Here is a 21525-nt window from a genome sequence, read left to right as displayed (position 1 = left end):
TATGACTGAATTTTTAAATTTCAATGTTGTATACATAGATGTAATATTTTAATATTTTTGTATTCTTGTAATACTTTTGAAAGTATTTATAGATAAAAAGCTAGGTAGTTCGGTAAGGTAAGATAATTTCAATTGATACTAACTTTAGCTAGTACTGCTAAGTGTTGATTCTGAACTAAGGCTGTCCTGTAACTTGTCAGTCCACCTTCCTCCAACCAAGGGAACATAAAGAACAGGTGTACACTGTTAAAAATTAAATACATGTAGTTGTTTTTTCTTTACTAACTTACAATAAACTGTTGACACAGAGATATGTCTTGCCTGTCAGCATAAAATTCAGAAAAAGACAATCTGATGGACAACAACATTGCTAATTAATTTCAAGTCGCTAGACCAACTAGTGGGCAGGGCCTCAAAATGGTTGACAAACTGAGATATACAGACAGTAATGTAGCTTATAGAAAAACATTGTTGTCTATTGTAAGTAGTTCCTATCAAACTAACTTAAGCAGAAAACTTAACAATGAAAATTGTTAATTAATTGAAAGTCACTGGACCATGACCTAGGGACAGGGCCTCGAAATAGTCGTCAAACTGATATGTACTGATAGTAATGCAACTTTATAGAAAATATCATTGATCTATCACAACTAGTCCCTATCAAACTGATTTAAGCAGAAAACTTACCATTTAAAATTGCTAATTAATTCAAAATTACTGGACCATGGCCTAGGGGACAGGGCCTCAAAATAGTCGTCAAACTGATATGTACTGATAGTAATGCCACTTCATACAAAATATCATTGATCTATCACAAGTAGTTCCTATATATCAAACTAACTTAAGCAGAAAACTAAACAATTGTTGAAGCCATCGTTGCAGTTGCCGTTGCCGGAAAAGCGATGTCTCCCTTTTCAAGACTTTCGTCGCAGGCGAGAAAAAATTTATAGTTTCAATAATGTTAAATACTGAAAATCTGTACAGAGCCTGAAAATGAACAAACGACAAATGTTTTCAAAAAACTAAACATTGTGTAAAAAAGTTTTACAGATTTGTTAAAGCACTTATCACAAAATATATTTAGACTAAGTGTATACAACAGGTACTGTTGGTTCATTTATTTTTTTTGTGGGTATCAATTTTCATTGATTGAGGAAACATTGTATTTTGGGGGATAGCTGTGGTTTTGTCAAAGTATTTGTAGGACTTTTGTACTTTGTTGAATGCTTAAATTCATGGTTCTTTTAGCCAACGAAATCCACAAAAGTTGGTACTCCACGAAAAATAATGAATCCACAGAATTCCAGAAACCTGATATGGGCATTCAAAGTGGCACATTAGATTTTAGTGCACATACAAACTAATGGACAATACCAGATCTTGAATTTTGGGTTTATATTAACACCATGAAATCTTACCTGCTTATAAATTCTACGACAGCATCTCCTAGGAATTCTAACCTTTCATTGTGTGGTATTTCTGATAACATTTCCTCTTTATTTCCCATTCTAGACATTATATTTATCAGTATATTGATTCCTGAAATGTGAAAGACATTATCTTACTTGCTTTGAAGGCCTATTTTGTTATCAAAAATAACATTATATTACAGTTCCTATCCCTTTTTTCAAACAGAATAATCTGACACACCACTAATTTCCCCATCAAGTTATATGTGGTCTATATAAACACTATCAACCAATACTTAAGAATTTGTCAGTGGTGAGTACTTATGTATTGATAATGAGGATGATTCTTGAATGCAGTGGACACCTTTAATAACTTTGGCGTTCATTATTTTGAAAAATAAGTTGCATTTTTTGTTTTAATTTTTTTTTACAAATTATTACATCTTTTTTCATGACCTGATGCTTTATAACTAATTCTTTTATCTATACTTTGTGGAAAGGAGTCCGTGCATCAAGGCCCCTTTTTGGCCAAAGTTAAATTTTTGAGAAGCATTTCAAATTTCCACATAAAGTAAAGAAATGCATCTGATAAAAAAATATAAATTACAAAACATTTTTGATGTGGCAATGTCACAGCTATGTTATAAAATGCGAATTAACATATTATCACCATACATAAAGTTGATTCTTGGGTGCGTCAATTTTTTCCCAATAAAAATATACCTGTAAATAATATACTTATTGTATAAATCTACTTGTGCTAATTATATTCCCTATTACTGTGACTACATTTTGTTCAAGTTATTTTAGTATTTTACAGTACCTCTTTTACGGGTATGTTGGAAATGTATTTTTCTGTCCCCGTACTCCAACTGTCTCATCCCACAGTTAGATAATGAATTCCTTGCATGATCTGTATTTGTTCCATATTTCACTTTATAGGATGTATGTGTCAGGGCAAGCTAAAAGTATACATAAATATTCATTATCACTGAACTAGTATATATAATTGTTTAGGGGCCAGCTGAAGGACGCCTCCGGGTGCAGGAATTTCTCGCTGCATTGAAGACCTGTTGGTGACCTTCTGCTGTTGTCTGCTCTATGGTCGGGTTGTTGTCTCTTTGACACATTCCCCATTTCCATTCTCAATTTTAATATTCAACACAGTTCCTTAAGGCATTGGAAGTAGTATCTCATTAGAGCAAAGCCAGTGGAAATGTAAAGGAATTTGCATATACAGTATGGGGATTCATCATATTGAACCTTTCTAAAAATAAACTGTTTTCATATGAATCAAAATGTTATTAAAGTAGCAGATAAAATCACAACCAAAGATCTTCATTTTACAAAAAACACTAACAGAACTTAACCTATTTAACGATATTTTACCTTGACGAAGATGAGAAAGATGCTATACAAATACTAATAATGGGTATGCTAAAACTATAATTTTGTAAGACTTCTGAAATGCAACAGTGGACAAATGGAAAAGTTGTGAAAATATAACACTTGTTTCTCACTTTTTAAGGAAATAATTCACTTATACCCTATGAAATTAAACTGAGTTGTTACAATGTTGTATACATACCTGTAATAAACCTCTGTCCTGGAAGTTATACTGTATATCCTTTTCTAGCTTTGTCAAAGCATTGTGAAATCTCAAATGATCTAGTAGTACTGGTATCAACATAGTGTGCTAAAAAAAAATAGGTAAATTTGATCTTTAAGGTAATCTGAATCATTTTTAAGTAAAACACATAAAACCTAGAAAACATTTTTGGCTCAGAAATTTAAAATTTTGCTGTAAAATCTTTTACTTGTCACAAGATGTGTAATGTTATATTACATATCAATATCAGACTTTATAAAAATACAATTCTCCACTTTTTCACTCCCTAAGCTAAATATATTAAATCAGATTTAATACCAACAAGAAAGATACAGTCAGCACAAATCTCTACTATTTAATCCCTTACCTGGGAGATATCTGACTTGATCCCTTTCACAAAGAATCCTTTAGCACAAATATCTACTACTTAACTCCTTTACCTGGGTGATATCTGACTTGATCCCTGCACGAACAATTCCTCTAACACTGATCTCTACTATTTAACCCCTTTACCTGGGTGATATCTGACTTGATCCCTGTACAAACGAATCCTTTAGCACTGATCTCTACTATTTAGTTCCCTTACCTGGGTGATATCTGACTTGATCCCTGTACAAACTAATCCTTCAGCACTGATCTCTACTATTTAGTTCCCTTACCTGGGTGACATCTGACTTGATCCCTGTACGAACGAATCCTTTAGAACTGATCTCTACTATTTAGTTCCCTTACCTGGGTGATATCTGACTTGATCCCTGTACAAACGAATCCTTTAACACTGATCTCTACTAACAAATCCTTTAGCACTGATCTCTACTATTTAGTTCCCTTACCTGGGTGACATCTGACTTGATCCCTGTACGAACGTATCCTTTAGCACTGATCTCTACTATCTAGTTCCCTTACCTGGGTGATATCTGACTTGATCCCTGTACAAATGAATCATTTAACACTGATCTCTACTAACAAATCCTTTAGCACTGATCTCTACTATTTAGTTCCCTTACCTGGGTGACATCCGACTTGATCCCTGTACGAACGAATCCTTTAACACTGATCTCTACTATTTAGTTCCCTTACCTGGGTGACATCTGACTTGATCCCTGTACGAACAAATCCTTTAACACTGATCTCTACTATTTAGTTCCCTTACCTGGGTGACATCTGACTTGATCCCTGTACAAACGAATCCTTTAACACTGATCTCTACTAACAAATCCTTTAGCACTGATCTCTACTATTTAGTTCCCTTACCTGGGTGACGTCTGACTTGATCCCTGTACAAACGAATCCTTTAGCACTGATCTCTACTATTTAGTTCCCTTACCTGGGTGACATCTGACTTGATCCCTGTACGAACGAATCCTTTAGAACTGATCTCTATTTAGTTCCCTTACCTGGGTGATATCTGACTTGATCCCTGTACAAACGAATCCTTTAACACTGATCTCTACTATTTAGTTCCCTTACCTGGTGATATCTGACTTGATCCCTGTACAAATGAATCCTTTAACACTGATCTCTACTATTTAATTCCCTTACCTGGGTGATATCTGACTTGATCCCTGTACGAACGAATCCTTTAGCACTAATCTCTACTGTAACCTCTCTCTTCATTGTGCTGTAAATATATACAAAGGTAAGGATTTCAACAGAGAGTCATCATTTTCTTGATTTACTTGAACTTATCTTTTCTATTAAATGCAACATAATTGATAGGATAACGCAATAAGTTTCAGGGGATGACTTCCATGATTGGTGATCTAAAATTGTGCATGCAAGCCCAGACATTGTGTGACAGATTTAAAAATGTATGATTTAGCTTTTTTCTTTTTGTTGCATTAAAATGGAGATAACAGTTTTGTATTTGAAGATTTGAGGGCATTTACTGGCTACACTTACATGCTTGTGTTGCCAGTAACCCAATTTGTACCCAATAACTCTCTCTTTGAGGCCAACAAATCTTCAAATACATTACTGTTTGTCCTAATTATCCAGTTCACGACAACAGAATTGCCAGTAGAAATTTGTTTAAATTCAGTAAATCAACTAACTAGAGGCTCTAAAGAGCCTGTGTCGCTCACCTTGGTCTTTGTGCATATTAAACAAAGGACACAGATGGATTCATGACAAAATTGTGTTTTGGTGATGGTGATGTGTTTGTAGATCTTACTTTACTGAACATTCTTGCTGCTTACAATTATCTCTATCTATAATGAACTTGGCCCAGTAGTTACAGTGGAAAATATTTTGTAAAAATTTACAAAAATTTACAAAATTTATGAAAATTGTAAAACATTGACTATAAAGGGCAATAACTCCTTAAGGGGTCAATTGACAATTTTAGTCGTGTTGACTTATTTGTAGGTCTTACTTTGCTGTACATTATTGCTGTTTACAGTTTATCTCTATCTATAATAATATTCAAGATAATAACCAAAAGCTGCAAAATTTTCTTAAAATTACCAATTCAGGGGCAGCAACCCAACAACGTGTAGCCTGATTGGTCTGAAAATTTCAGGGCAGATAGATCTTGACCTAATGAACATTTTTATCCTGTCAGATTTTCTCTAAATGCTTTGGTTTCAGTGATATGAGCCAAAAACTGCATTTTACCCTATGTACTATTTTTCAGCCATGTCGGCCATCTTGGTTCGCAGGCGGGGTCATAGGACACATTTTTTAAACAAGATACCCTAATGATGATTGTGGACAAGTTTGGTTAAATTTGTCTTAGTAGTTTCAGAGGAGAAGATTTTTGTAAAAGATTACAAAAATCTACGAAAAATGGTTAAAAATTGACTATAAAGGGCAATTACTCCTTAAGGGGTCAACTGACCATTTTGGTCAAGTCGACTTATTTGTAGATCTTACTTTGCTGAACATTATTGCTGTTTACAGTTTATCTTTATCTATAATAATATTCAAGATAATAACAAAAAACGACAAAATTTCCTTAAAATTACCAATTCAGGGGCAGCAACCCAACAACAGGTTGTCAGATTCATCTGAAAATTTCAGGGCAGATAGATCTTGACCTGATAAACAATTTTACCCCATGTCGGATTTGCTCTAAATGCTTTGGTTTCAGAGATATAAGCCAAAATCTACATTTTACCCCTATGTTCTATTTTTAGCCATGGCGGCTATCTTGGTTGGTTGGCCGGGTCACCGGACACATTTTTTAAACTAGATACCCCAATGATGATTATGGCCAAGTTTGGTCAAATTTGGCCCTGTAGTTTCAGAGGAGAAGATTTTTGTAAAAGTTTACGGACGACGGACGACGGACGCAGGACGACGGACGACGGACGCCAAGTGATGAGAAAAGCTCACTTGGCCCTTTGGGCCAGGTGAGCTAAAAAATCAGCTGTATCAATTATGTTTACTCCAAAATCATCTTCGTTCAAGTATAAACATCAAAGACCTTAACATTCCTCATTGAACTCTGTCCACATTCATATCATGTTTCACCACAAAAAAATAATACCTTACACATAATATACTTATTAAGATTTGATTTTTAATAATTTGTCAACAATTCCCTATTTTACCAGGATCAAAACTTAACTTTTCTGTCCACTTTACAAGGGTCACAACTTACTTTTTCAATCTTAATTCATTCAGCTGATCTTCTTTCTGTTGTAATTTTTGTTTGTCAGTAAATAAAATTTTGGGTTTACTGTTCAGTAAATGTTTGAACTTGACAAACTGTTTCCATAGCTTCTGATAACTGAAACAAAAATTAGGTAATATAAACGATAGTCTTAAATTTTCTAATAAAGGAGCAATGTCATGTGCTACATTATAAGTAGCACGGGACAATTGCTGCAGGCATATATATTGGAAAGTTAAACATTTCAATTGAAATTAAAGGAATATAGGAAACAGTAAATTGCTAGACATACTATACTTTAGACATGTACAATGTTTTTGACTCTATTGGTTCATCATTACTTGGAATTTATTAAATTTGAGGGTACAAATTATCTTTGATACTGTAAATTTGGAAATTATTGTGAGGTTATCATTATTGCGAATAAAGTGACTGGCTGAGTATCGCAATAATAAGAACTAGCATTCTGAAAGATGATATATATATTTGTATGTAGATTTTCCTGAAATCGCAATAATTAAACTCGCATTTTTATCCATTTTCCTAAAATCGCAATAATAAATGCATGCATTAATTTCTAAATTAACAGTACTTCATTTGATGGTTTTTCCAAATTCTCCATACAACAAGCCTATTGAAAATTTCATTTGTTGAACACTTTAAATATTGACTTTACTAGTTTAAATACTATGAGAAAACTTTGAATCCTTTATAAAACCAAACATAAATATTTTGCTTTTATTTATATGTGCATACTTAGGATCTCCTGCGTAACTCAGTTGTGCTGGTCTGATACCAAAATGTATAATTAGTGGATAAGCTGATTCATCATCCTCACCATCCCCCACGTGGCTTCTATCTAATTGGTCTATACGTAATGAACATGGTTTCTGAAATATTACAAATCTCGTACAATTTTTTGTGCAACCAAAATTTTGCAATATCAACTTATTTTTTAGAAAACGCTTCATTGCCTTAAGTCTTTTCTATCTGAATTCTAGCATTATATTTCTGTAGTTTTCACACTTAGTTGATATATTCATGTTTGAGAAGATTCAAGATTGATGAAATCTCTAAATTTTTTATATTTCATGTAACTTGCAAGTTGCATCAATAAATTGTTAACAAAAAATACAATACTATGATAGTGTGCATGGCACACTTTTAACTGATCATGTTATATTTCTGCATGGAAAACCAAACTATTTTTGCCTTCTTTTTTGATTGCAACACCATTTGTCATAAACTGTAAACTGTAAACTTCGAAACATTTGTGTGTATTTATTATTGTCATTGTTAAACATGTGAGATTAATTATTACAACTTCAGGAATGCTGGATACAAATAATACCATCAAAATTCAAACTGCCAATTCTTATCTTTGAGACACATATCTTGTTGCAACTTTCGAAATGCACATGTTATTGCCAGAATATTATTATTTCAATTAAACAAAATTACTCATGTTCAATTTCAAAATAATTGTATTCCACTTCTGTTTTTAGTCCAAACATAATGTTCTAAACTGTTACCACGGTTACAAAAATCAAATTTGTAGAAACCTGATATTGTTACTAAATCTAAAACATGGAGGCAAAAATAAGTATAACTCTTTTAAATTAATTTTGTATAAACAAAATAAAATGTGTATGTGTGTAGCTTGTGATTTCTGCTGTAAGTCAAAAAGTGTAATGTTGACTGCATTTATCAGTAAACTACATAACTGAAAACAAAAATTTCTAAATTTTGCATTGGATAAGTCTTTTGACTATGAAGAAGCTTCTTTCCAAGTTTTGTAAAATTCCATGACAGTTTGGCATTGTTATTGAAATCTTTAACTTCATTGTCAGACTGACCCAGTTACATAAATGTTGACAACAATGCAGAGGGAATGTAGAATTGTTATGTCTCACTTTCCCGACTGTCATCAAAAATAAATTGTTTTACAGCGTTATTGTTTATTACTTTATATTACAGGCATTTTGAAGTTAGAAAAAAACAAACCATTCCAGGATATGTGACAACCATTCCTCTGACATCATCAACAATATTCTGCCAGTCATTGGCATCGTAATCCGGGACTTGTTTCAGCATAGTTTCATCTACCATAGGCTTAGAGCTACGTAACAGATAATTCAGTACTACATTCATGGATAAAATTTCCTTCCCATTTTCTACAAAACAGAATCAAAGACATGAATGTTTTGAACACAAAACTTATAAATAATTTGAAAAGAGTCTGAAGGTATCAAATTATTTGAACTTGGTTCATCTGAGTACTTTGAGGTAATGAACAAAAAAAAACTTTTTTTATTTGGTTCTTCTTATAATTCAGTGCATTTTGTTGCCTCAATGTTAAATGAAAAGACTTCTAAGACAGGTGAAATTTATGGTGACGGACAAGACAATACATCCCAATATGTATCTAACTGTGTACATTTAAGTTTATGAATATTCAAGTAGTGTCTATTGATGTCAAAGATTTGTGATAGCTATCTAAACAAGACAGACATATACAATAACTCCTGCAGCAAATGATCCTATATTGTTTATTCAAATATTCATTCAAGACAGAAACATTGTAACACTTAAGAATTTTACTGTCACATATGAATATCTATTTATTTCCTTTCAAATAAATCATTTGGACAAAATATTTCCCCATTGAAAATTATATCATACGTTTTCAGATTGTAAATGAAAATAACACATTATTAAATTTGTGCATCTGAAGAGGTTTTCAGGATTTACTTTCATCAGGAACACTCACACCAAAACATTTGAAAGCCAGGGATGTATAAAACCGTAGAAACATTCGGGGTTATATGACCAAAGGGAATTGAAAATGTATTGCCAAATTCATTCAACTGCCTGAGGGGTATGAATCTTAGTTTCTTAATTTTTTCCTTATTCAATTTATTTAATTTGTCAACTGAGAATTTAACAACTCTCAATAACTAGAGAAGCCTTATAACTAGAGCATACATTGGTGGTCCCATTGGTTTTTGAAAAAAAAAATCTTATTTAATTTATTTAATTTGTTATCTGAGAATTTAACAACTCTCAATATCTAGAGAAGCCTTATAACTAGAACAGACATTGGTGGTCCCATTGGTGTTTGAGAAATTTAAGTTCTACTGTAAATAAAACCCATTGTAATATCTCAAGCCAGTCAATCTTATACATGATATTTACCTGGTAAAGACCTAGCAAATCTTGGCATTAGGTGGAATCTATTACAATGTTCGGAATCACCAGGACCTTTCCAATCAATATCCACTAACTCTAATATCTCCGTGAATAAAAACTTACAGAACAAATCCAAACTCCTCACTGTATAATTCTACAAAAATATATATTCACGTAAAATTACATTACTAACATACATTTTTCTAAAATTGAATCTAAAAATAAATCTTAAATCATCCATGAAAAAAATTGCACCTTTTGTTAGAGTATTTTAATTTGTGAATCCTAGTTTTGATGGTTTCCTACTTAAATATCATTTCATGAGTTTTTGTAATGTAGTTTCTGGCTTTGCAGACATTACCCAAAGTAGATGCCTTTGTTTGAATACCTAATTTTGTAATGTTAACAATCCATGAAATCAGCAAAAATTTGAACATCGTAAGCAAAAATACTTAATTGGCATATTAATCAAAGAAATTTAACAAATACAAATCAAAACAACATAGCAAATTTAAAAGCATACTCTAATTATAACAAGAGTGCACACGCTGAAATGTCTCGCCTTCTTTACTAATCATTGATATTATGTTGATAGTCCTAAATATAAAGCTTTATTACAACTGTCACATAAACTTAACATTAACCAAGAAAATTAACATTCACCAATGAACCATGAAAATGAGGTCAAGGTCAGATGAACCATGCCAGGCAGACATGTACAGTTAACAATTCTTCCATATAACAAATATAGTTGACCTATTGCTTATAGTTTAAGAAAAACAGACCAAAACACAAAAACTTAACACTGAGCAATGAACCGTGAAAATGAAACCTGCGCGACTGACATATAGATCATAAAATATTTCCATACACCAAATATAGTTGACCTATTGCATATAGTATTAGAAAAAAAGACCAAAACTCAAAAATTTAACTTTGACCACTGAACAATGAAAACGAGGTCAAGGTCAGATGACACCTGCCAGCTAGACATGTACACCTTACAATCATTCCATACACCAAATATAGTAGACCTATTGCATACAGTATAAGAAAAACAGACCAAAACACAAAAACTTAACTATAACCACTGAACCATGAAAATGAGGTCAAGGTCAGATGACACCTGCCAGTTGGACATGTACACCTTACAGTCCTTCCATACACCGAATATACTAGACCTATTGCTTATAGTATCTGAGATATGGACTTGACCACCAAAACTTAACCTTGTTCACTGATCCATGAAATGAGGTCGAGGTCAAGTGAAAACTGTCTGACGGGCATAAGGACCTTGCAAGGTACGCACATACCAAATATAGTTATCCTACTACTTATAATAAGAGAGAATTTAACATTACAAAAAATGTTAACTTTTTTTTCAAGTAGTCACTGAACCATGAAAATGAGGTCAAGGACATTGGATATGTGGCTGATGGAAACTTCGTAACATGAGGCATCCATATACAAAGTATGAAGCATCCAGGTCTTCCACCTTCTAAAATATAAAGCTTTTAAGAAGTTAGCTAACGCCGCCGCCGCCGGATCACTATCCCTATGGCGAGCTTTCTGCGACAAAAGTCGCAGGCTCGACAAAAATTAAGTCAACAGTACCCAGTACAATCAAATGTAGGACCTGAAGTTTCCTAATTCCTTTGCTCTTTATTTACAGAAAAGATTATTTTACATTTTTCATGATATAGTTATAAATTATTAGAATCAAAATATTGATGCTACAATTTCCCCATGGTTTATTCTGTATTATTGAGTGACAGATATAATTTTCCAATACCATTTCTACGCTGTATACAAAACTGTGTCTGAAATTGTCAACAATTTAAATACTGTGGATTCATAATCATTCATGGGATACCAATTTGTGGATTTCATAGGTAAAGGTGGACCACAAATTTAAATATTTAATAAAGTAAGACATATTTATAAGCTTGTATACAGATTTCAGCAAAACCACGAAATCAAATATCCACAAAATTTTTCGTCAATCCATAAAAATTGGTATCCACTAAAAATAAATGAATCCACAGTACTTACTGGCCTCTCATGAATACTACATATTTCTATTAAATTTGATGATGAGACATTATGAATCCTGTTAGTTTTATTTGTTTTATTTTAGGTTTTTCTTGAATGTCAGTATTTAACCAACAGCTGTGACAAATCATATGTCATCTGTTTTTACATTGTACAAGAAAGTGGTCATCATTGTTGGTAGCCACACTGGTTATGTTATTTATTGTGTGTTCTAATTTTTACGACATATGATCTATGTGGCACAGAAGAAGGATTGTTTAAATCCACCATATTTTGTGCCTTAACCAAGTCAGCCTATCTCGACCAAGTGTTGTCTTTATTTATGCATCTATCATTATATTTAGGAGGTGTCTTCTGCTGGTGGTTCGTATGGTCTGATGAACTGTCCAATATTTTTTTGTTAATTCCTGATACCATTTTATGTATTTGTACATGTATTATGATATGCAAAAGCAAATTCTGTGCAAACAATTATCTAAAAGATATTTAAAATTTCTTGTAATTAACCAAACCTGTAATAAATCCTGTTCTACTATTTGTATAGAGTACTCTATGTTGAATCGTATCACTTTACACACAGGAATCTACAAAGAAACCAAAATCTTCATCTACCTCGATGTTTTAAAATTAAAATAGTGAATTTTTCTTCTTCAATAAACGTATGACACAGGAATATGTCTCTCCTTTATGTAATTTTGATAGTTTAATGCAAATGTTGAAATTAAAATGGCTATACTTTTACATGTAAACTATGGAAAACATTTAAAGTCAATGAACCATGAATAAAACTGGTTTAACTGCACTACATCTTGTGCCTATACTGAATCAGGCTATTTGAACCATGCATTGTTTGTTGATGTTTTGTCTTTGTATGAATGGTTATTTTTGATAGTTGATGCAGCCTGTTGTACTAACTAATAATTTTGGGGAATTTCTGTTGTCCATTTTGTGTATTAGCTTTTTGTATTTTAGAAATGCTGTCATGTGATATTCCTTCAAAAAGTGTATGGAGAACATTTGGGATGTAAAGAAATATCATTGATGTGTGGAGAATATTTGGGATGTAAAGAAATATCATTGATGTGTGGAGAAAATTGGGATGTAAAGAAATATCATTGATGTGTGGAGAACATTTGGGATGTAAAGAAATATGTGTGGAGAACATTTGGGATGTAAAGAAATATCATTGATGTGTGAAGAACATTTGGGATGTAAAGAAATATCATTGATGTGTGAAGAACATTTGGGATGTAAAGAAATATCATTGATATATGGAGAACATTTGGGATGTAAAGAAATATCATTGATTTGTGGAGAACATTTGGGATGTAAAGAAATATCATTGATGTGTGTAGAACATTGGGATGTAAAGAAATATCATTGATGTGTGGAGAACATTTGGGATGTAAAGAAATATCATTGATGTATGGAGAACATTTGAGATGTAAAGAAATATCATTGATGTGTGGAGAACATTTGGGATGTAAAGAAATATCATTGAGGCCGCAATTAAAAATATATTTGTTTCCCCTTACCCTACCCACCATTTCGGAAGTGGGTAGGTAGGTAGGCTTTTTTTTTTTTTTTAGAGAAAATCCCTGAAATATATCTAACACACAGGAAAACACAGAAAAACAACAAATTGAACTTTATTGATACTAAAACAACATACTGTATAACGTATTATGCATGACTAGAAGACCTTACAATTTCAGACTAGAAAATGTTTGTAAATATCAATGTCTTTGTGACTTAAGAGTAGACCACATATAAATTGAGACACGGTTCTATATTTTTCTTATAGTTTTATTAATTCAATTGAAAAATATAAAACCCCAACGAGACTGCTACCTAGTAACATTCGATGCAAAAAATATGTACACTTGTTTTTCATTTAAGGAAATACTAGAAGCCACAAACCGTGATCCAAGCGAGTATGACTACGCCTATTAAGGCTTATTCTAGAAAACTATGAATTTATTTTTAACAATAAACTTTACCATGAAACCTTGGGCATGCCTATGTGAGGATCAGCATTCGCTAGGTTAGCAGACCTTACAATGTTTGTTAATTCTTGAACACATTTTACAACGCTTTAAACACAGAGAAACAAAATGATAATGATAGTTGAAGTTCACCTACAAATTTTCCTGTGATGAAACAATATTCTTAGACACTGTCATAATTATACAAAGGAGAAAGATTCTTTAACGAAGGCATAGTATGATACAAGACATTAAAACCAATATCAAACCAACTGAAACATATCAATATCTGTACAGACACAGCTCACACCCAAAAAGTGTTTTCATTGAAAGGATTTATCAATGGTGAAGTATTGAGGTATCTCAGAAACACATGCAGCAAAACTGATCTTAAAAAAAACAGTTAGAAGCTCAAACGAGGATATCAAATATCTGAAATCAACGATTTTTTTTATCAAACACAAAATACAGAAAGGGAAAACTTGCTAACACATTGCCCAGTGAAACGGGAGCAACATCTAGTAATGTTAACAAAATTCATCCTATCTATACAGAAACTAAAAATATAATAATGAAACACTGGCATCTTATTTCACAAAACCCTGAATGTGTGACCATATTTAATCATCAGCCCATTATAGCTTATAAAAGACATAAAAACTTACAAGATCTGTTATCAAAGCATTAGCTGGTATAGTCAGCTCAACTTTTCACAACACAATATGTTACTGAGCTCGAAAAAAAATCAACTACTATTTTATCCAAAGACAACTGGTATATGGTCTAATATAACATACGAAATGAAACAACATAGCATAAATAGCACGTCAATATACAACTTATTGAGTCGACCACTGATGAAGGCGAACTCAGGGATTTACCCCAAACACGGCAGAAACACCGGGCCTAACATTTAAGCTCATGGGTGAGCGCGGATGCACAATCGTTATTGGAGGCCTAGCTAGAATGGCAGAGTAGTTACGATTGCTCGGATGCATTTATTTAAAACATTATTCCATTCCAATTTCAGTATCCTTGCATACGTTGTTTACCCTTTGCTGCAAACACATGGGCGACAATGATTTCGCGGAATGTTGAAAATATGGATCAGTCAAGGAATCGAAATTAAAAAACGAACTTTTGAGCAAAACGAAAAAAAAAAAAACAACAACGTGATTTTTCGAAAAAAATTATTTCAGTCGGCGGATTTTTAGAGGGTCGGTCGGGTAAGGGGAAACAAACTTAATTCTAATTTTGGCCTGATGTATGGAGAACATTTGGGATGTAAAGAAATATCATTGATGTGTGGAGAACATTTGGGATGTAAAGAAATATCATTGATGTGTGGAGAACATTTGGGATGTAAAGAAATATCATTGATGTGTGGAGAACATTTGGGATGTAAAGAAATATCATTGATGTATGGAGAACATTTGGGATGTAAAGAAATATCATTGATGTGTGTAGAACATTTGGGATGTAAAGAAATATCATTGATGTATGGAGAACATTTGGGATGTAAAGTAATATCATTGATGTATGGAGAACATTTGGGATGTAAAGAAATATCATTGATGTATGGAGAACATTTGGGATGTAAAGAACTAGTTAAACTACTTACATTCTCAAGTTTACTGTGGGAGAACAAGGAGTATCCTTCAAATATATACTCATGATTGTCATAATCAATAATACTGGGACATTTAGTCTGAAAAACAAATATATACTCATAGTTGGTTGTTATACTCAATAATACTAGGACATTAAGTCTGAAAAACACTGATATCAACTGAAATAATTGTTAAAAGCAAACAATAGAGTGGAGTTGGCTATTTTTGCCTATGGAGTATATTTTCAATCATACAGTGATTAAGGGAAAATCATAAAAAAATAGCCCCTCATCTAAATTTGATCTTTTACATAGGCATGAATCAAGGGCAAGAAAAATGCACAAAAAAGCCTCAAGAACAGGTTTTGGCCCTTGAAACTGTGAAATTTAAACTCTAATAAAATAAACTGCTTTGTTACAGTCATGATCAGAATGGTACTAGATGGTTTTTATCAACATCCTCTTTTAAATACAGCCTCTAGGGCTTCATAATTTCTAAGTTCGTTTTCATGAGAAAGCATATAAACTTACAAAGGAAGACAAAACTTACTTTCTTTTTCTGTAATAATTTGCACGTTATTATGTATTCAAAATATGCTGTAATGTCTATTTCTTAACAGAAAAGAAACATAGAGCTTTCATTCATGTGGAAAACTGCTAGTAAATATTCATAAAACATGGTCGAGACACTCGTAAATTAAGTTTTTGGTCAACATTACCATTTTGTATCACTATTGATGTTTGAATGTCAGTACTTACCAAAAAGTTTGTAGGTGGAGACATAGTAATTTTGTAATGATACAATTTGTTGCTGTTGTTACTTTCTGGGTCACATGCAGAAATCGCCTAAAATATTAATTACATAATACAGTTATATATTAAAACAAGAATTGAAGCATGTTAAATCTAATAAATGACCAGCTTGTTTTTAAATGCCTGTCCACAAACTAATTGAAATTAATAACTAGATTTTCCCATAAAAAAAATCTCATGAAAATATTTTTGGTGCTTCTAATTTTAAGTAAAGTCCTGTTGTCAAAATGAGGTTCTTTTTTAAAAATAGACCAGGATAAGCCATTTGTCATATATAAACAGTTTCAATGAACTTGAGAATTTCAATAAGGAACTTTCAATTTTAAGTAGCTTGAAATGGGTTTGACAGAATTCTTACTGTTAAAGAAACATAATTATATAGCAGTTTCTCAAAAGGATTAGACTAAAAACTCTTAAGGTAACAAACAACTACTTTGTCTGGTCTTACCTGTTCACCAGGATACTTGTTGCCTTACCTGTTCACCAGGATACTTAGTTGCCTTACCTGTTCACCAGGATACTTGTTGCCTTACCTGTTCACCAGGATACTTGTTCCCTTCCCTGTTCACCAGGATACTTAGTTGCCTTACCTGTTCACCACGATACTTAGTTGCCTTACCTGTTCACCAGGATACTTGTTGTCTTACCTGTTCACCAGGATACCTGTTGATTTACCTGTTCACCAGGATACTTGTTGCCTTACCTGTTCACAAGGATACTTGTTGCCTTACCTGTTCACAAGGATACTTGTTGCCTTACCTGTTCACCAGGATACTTGTTGCCTTACCTGTTCACCAGGATACTTGTTGCCTTACCTGTTAACCAGGATACTTGTTGCCTTACCTGTTCACCAGGATACTTGTTGTGTCTTATTCCTGTTTTTCTGGACTTAATACTACATCTACATAATGGACCTGCATTCATCTGAAAATCAGTTTTTATATTTATAAAATTGAAAAAAAAATTGAAACCGAGTAAAAATGCAATAAGATTAGGGATCAATTATGTAACAAAAATAAAAACTATAACTAATATATATTTTGTTTTTATTTCAGTACAAGCAGCCTGAAATTAAAATTTACAAAAAGTTGAAGCATACCCCCATTCCTAATTCAAAAATCTGACCACAGGAAGTAGGTATTTGAGAGATCTGAAAAGCCTGCACATGTTACAACTTATCAGTGCCAAACTACTGACTAAATATAGTCATTCTGTTCAGTACTTTCTCAGAAAAGTGTGAAAAAAGTTTTAAACGTACAGAATAATTGAAAGTATTGAAAACAGGAAGAAGGTGTCTGACAGATCTGAAAAGTGTTCACACATTACAAATCATTACCATCAAAAATGCTGACCAAATATGAAGTCATCCTGTTCAGTAGAACTTGAGAAATGTGGGACAGAAATAATTTTTGGACAACATACAGATGGACAACCTGAGGGACAGAAGGACGGAAAAAATAAATTCAATATAGAACACAGTTTTAGATTTGGGGTATGATAATAATGTAAGAATAAAGTCTACTATATGATTTAACAGTGATTACTAAAAAGATTGAATCCAATTTAATTAATTTTAACTGTATAGGTACATTGACTGAATATGGTATTATAAGAAAGAACCAGAAGTAGAGAGAGCTACTTTTATTATACCCACTACTTAAATTCGATAAACAGGAAGTTGTTTTGTGATGCATGTGAAAATGCATCAAACACGCTCACATGAAGTTTGATAACATTTAAGGTACTTTGATTAACAGTTTCTGAGAGAAACACTACAAAAATTTCATATATGGCAATTATGTGTAAAAATATATAAGTATTTGGTAAACAGGAAAAACTATCAACGATGTATGTGAAAACATGCTTATATGAAGCTTGATAAAAAAGTTCAGAAAGCGCTGATTTGTCAGAGAAAAATGTAACAAAATTTTTTATGGGACCAACTAATAGATAGATGTAAACCAGTACACCATGAGTTCCATGGGAGTTTGAAATTTTGCCATTACAGAACATTACTATTAAAATAACAAGGAATTAAATATTAGATTTGCTTTCCTCTACTAAATCATTATATAAAAGTTCATCATTAAGTCTGTAAGGTTGATTTGTTTACCTCTCCTGGATCATTGTACCATAACTCTTCATGAAGTCTGTATGGATGATTTTTCTTTTTATTCAGTTCCTCTACCCATTCATCATCCTCATCATCCTCATCACTAGAATCTGAGCTGCTGCTACTACTACAGCTGTCCTCTTATCATAATAAACAATAGGATAGTAGATATCATTAACATATTTTGCTTTTTCAAAAGTTGTTATATGACTTCTTTTATTCCAAACATTGTTTGTCCTTTGAGAAGATATCATGTATATGTTTATAAAGGGAAAGGAATAGGTTTAGCAGGACCTTAATACGGCCACTATTTCTAGCTAAAATTTCAAGTAGGGATATAATGGCTTTTATCACAATACAGTTAAAAGAATGACTAGATAGGATGTGTATTTAGCATATACATATAAGGAGCCTTGTCAGTGGTGTTTTTTTTGTTATATCTTCTTGTTTTTTTTTCTTCTTTTGAGAATTTAAGTGTTGATGTTACACTTTTGTTAGCCTGTGTTATTTATTCAAAGAGAAGTCAGCTTTGTTATATATATCTGATGGATGATTGCTGCAGCACTATATATGTAGATAATTTTGTAGACAAATTTCAGGTCTAGATTGCCTGACATTAGCATTGTGTAGTTTTTTGGTTGTTAAACTTAGGGTCTGAAATTACTACTAAAATCAATAACGTTGTACTGATATATACCTGTTTGATGACTGCAACACTGTTTATGTATATGTAGTTTTGGTGGTGGTCTAGATGGTAGGTCAACTTTAGGTCTGGAGTCCCTAATTCTCTCTGCTCTTAATATTACTTCATTCTCAAATCTATCTTCTAAATCTTTCATCCTCTTTGTTGCAAGGAGACATCCAGTCTGAAATATAATATAATAACAGTGTGTGAAAAATATGTCAGCTTAAATAGTTTTGTAAAAACATTCTAAAAGTAGTATTTTCCTTTTTTTTAACACAGCTTTAAAACAAATAGCACTTGGTCTTTTTTTCTATTGCTTGTTAAACTGTACCAATAATACAGTGATCTTATTAACACAGTTATATGATGAAGGCAAATAGCTGTATGACAAAAAGTTATTTGTCTCTGTAGCCAACTTGTCTAGGATATTAGCATCAACCTGTCCCAGTGTCTAATTGTTCTAGAAAGTTGATTGACTAATACCTAAAAGTATTACCTATGAAAATAAACTGTTATCACAGAGATATGTCTCGCCTTTTTGTAATTTTGATAATGCAAATGTTGAAATTAAAATAGCAATACTTTAACATGTAAGTTATGCAAATATTCAAAGTCGATGAACCATGACTGAAGGTACATGGGTAAACAAGCTCCATGGAATGAGATGTGCCAATGCTAATACAACTGCATAGCAAATACCATTGACTTATTATAAGTCGTTCCCTTTAAACAAACCTAAACACAAACATTAACTTGTAAACTATGTAAAAGTTTCAAAGTCAATGAACCATGATCAGGGGTGGGGCTATATAATCTCCATGGAAACGATACTTGCAATCGCAAATATCATTGACTTCACATTAGCAGTTCATCTTAAACTGATCTAATCACAAACTAATACATGTAAACTATGAAAAGTGTCAAAGTCAATAGACCTTGACTGAGGGGGAGGGGCCAAATAATCTCCATGGTAATGAGATGTGCCAATGCTAAAACAACTGCATACCAAATATCATTGACCTACCACTAGTGATTCACCATGAACTAGACCTAATCACAAACTAATACATTGTTGACGCCGTCGCCGTCGTCGCCGACGCCAGAAACAGCATACCTATGTCTCGCTTTTTGACGGAAAAGCGAGACAAAAAAACCCTTCCGCCTGTCAACATAATGGCAGTGGTAGAGACTTGCTCTGCAATTTTTCAAACATGACAGGCTAAACTTTATCTACTGGTATGAGGCAATTTGTCAAGGCTAATTGCCAAATTTGATGGTTAACTCCAATTACCTCGACCCATAAAACAGATCGCCATAAAAAGTATAAATAAATAGCAAGAGATATTTTTACAAGTCCTCTCCTCCATTTCAGATCTTTCTTATTATACAACTCAACCAATGATTTGATGAGCAGAAATCTTCATTCAAATTTGAAGAGGATATTACAAATAAATGGAGAACGTGTCCATGGGACACAGATGATGCCCCCGCTTACATATAACGTTATAAAGAGGCATAACTTGAGAACAGTAAAAGTGACACCATCCAAATTCAAACTTGATCTGTGTTTTGTGATAATAAGCATTGTGTATTAGTTTCATAACATTTGGTTGAGGCAAACTGAAGTTAGAGAACAGAAACGAAAAATTCAGCAATTTTTCCATCTATAAAGTGACATAACTCCAGAATGGTAAAAATGACAGTGCATCCTGGCAACAACAACAAAGTGATGACAGATGGACTGGTCAATAACATTATGACATCTGCAACTTTGTTGCATTGTGTTGTAATAAGTGCAAAGAAGGTATGATGCAGCCACTTTTTTAGCCCCTTAAATAAAAAAAAAAACAAAAAGTATTATAAATCTTCTAAATAACATCCTTCAAATGGTCATAAGACATTAATCAGTCTGTCGGACATCAATATTTCCATTATTTTATTTTGTTTTTTACCTGGACTAATTGGCATTAAGCCTTCAAACTTCGTACATTTAGGGCAAAACCTCAAAAACTACCAAAATAACCACAATTTGATATTTTGTCATTTATATTTAGATATGAGCCACACCTTTACCAAAAAATATATTTTGCTACAAAAAAGGTTTTACAAAGATGTCAATTTGTCTAAAATGTCTTTTTGGGTATAGTTCTTGCTCATATATATATTTTGACCAAAGACTATATAGCCATCTTAAGTCAAATATGTAAATTTCAACATATTTTTAAAAGATGTCATAGTGACACCACAGGTACCTGTCTGCACTATAATTTCCAGAATATAGCAACATGTTCATTTATTTTATAATATTACCATGATTTTGAAATGCTTAAAAATGTGTTTAATATTTTTGCAATTCAAGGGGCCAAACAATGGCTGTTATCGTACCTCCTTATTTGGAATGAAGTGTCTATACTGTGGCACAAAATAAATATGGTGTCTAAATGA

The 21525-nt window shown here is 32.6% G+C and overlaps 1 protein-coding gene across 1 annotated transcript in view; it reads right to left on the bottom strand.

Annotated features, from left to right (window-relative positions):
• LOC127729203 (ribonuclease 3-like) overlaps nucleotides 1-21525 on the bottom strand; it is a 56996-nt gene that overhangs the window by 10200 nt on the left and 25271 nt on the right. Inside the window, exons 6-20 of the mRNA XM_052236907.1 lie at nucleotides 19093-19261; nucleotides 18396-18535; nucleotides 17126-17206; nucleotides 16229-16315; nucleotides 15482-15568; nucleotides 12388-12459; nucleotides 9830-9977; nucleotides 8639-8808; nucleotides 7391-7524; nucleotides 6623-6751; nucleotides 4561-4639; nucleotides 2998-3105; nucleotides 2233-2371; nucleotides 1419-1539; nucleotides 144-243 (exon numbers count right to left, since the gene is read on the bottom strand). Of these exons, the coding sequence (XP_052092867.1) occupies nucleotides 144-243; nucleotides 1419-1539; nucleotides 2233-2371; nucleotides 2998-3105; nucleotides 4561-4639; nucleotides 6623-6751; nucleotides 7391-7524; nucleotides 8639-8808; nucleotides 9830-9977; nucleotides 12388-12459; nucleotides 15482-15568; nucleotides 16229-16315; nucleotides 17126-17206; nucleotides 18396-18535; nucleotides 19093-19261 (1764 nt within the window). The remainder of the gene's footprint in view (nucleotides 1-143; nucleotides 244-1418; nucleotides 1540-2232; nucleotides 2372-2997; nucleotides 3106-4560; nucleotides 4640-6622; nucleotides 6752-7390; nucleotides 7525-8638; nucleotides 8809-9829; nucleotides 9978-12387; nucleotides 12460-15481; nucleotides 15569-16228; nucleotides 16316-17125; nucleotides 17207-18395; nucleotides 18536-19092; nucleotides 19262-21525) is intronic.

Source organism: Mytilus californianus, unplaced genomic scaffold (genome assembly GCF_021869535.1).
Source record: "Mytilus californianus isolate M0D057914Y unplaced genomic scaffold, xbMytCali1.0.p SCAF_2, whole genome shotgun sequence".
NCBI lineage: Eukaryota > Metazoa > Mollusca > Bivalvia > Mytilida > Mytilidae > Mytilus > Mytilus californianus.
The sequence above is the reverse complement of the archived record's forward strand: the minus strand, read 5'-3'. Positions and strand labels throughout refer to the sequence as shown.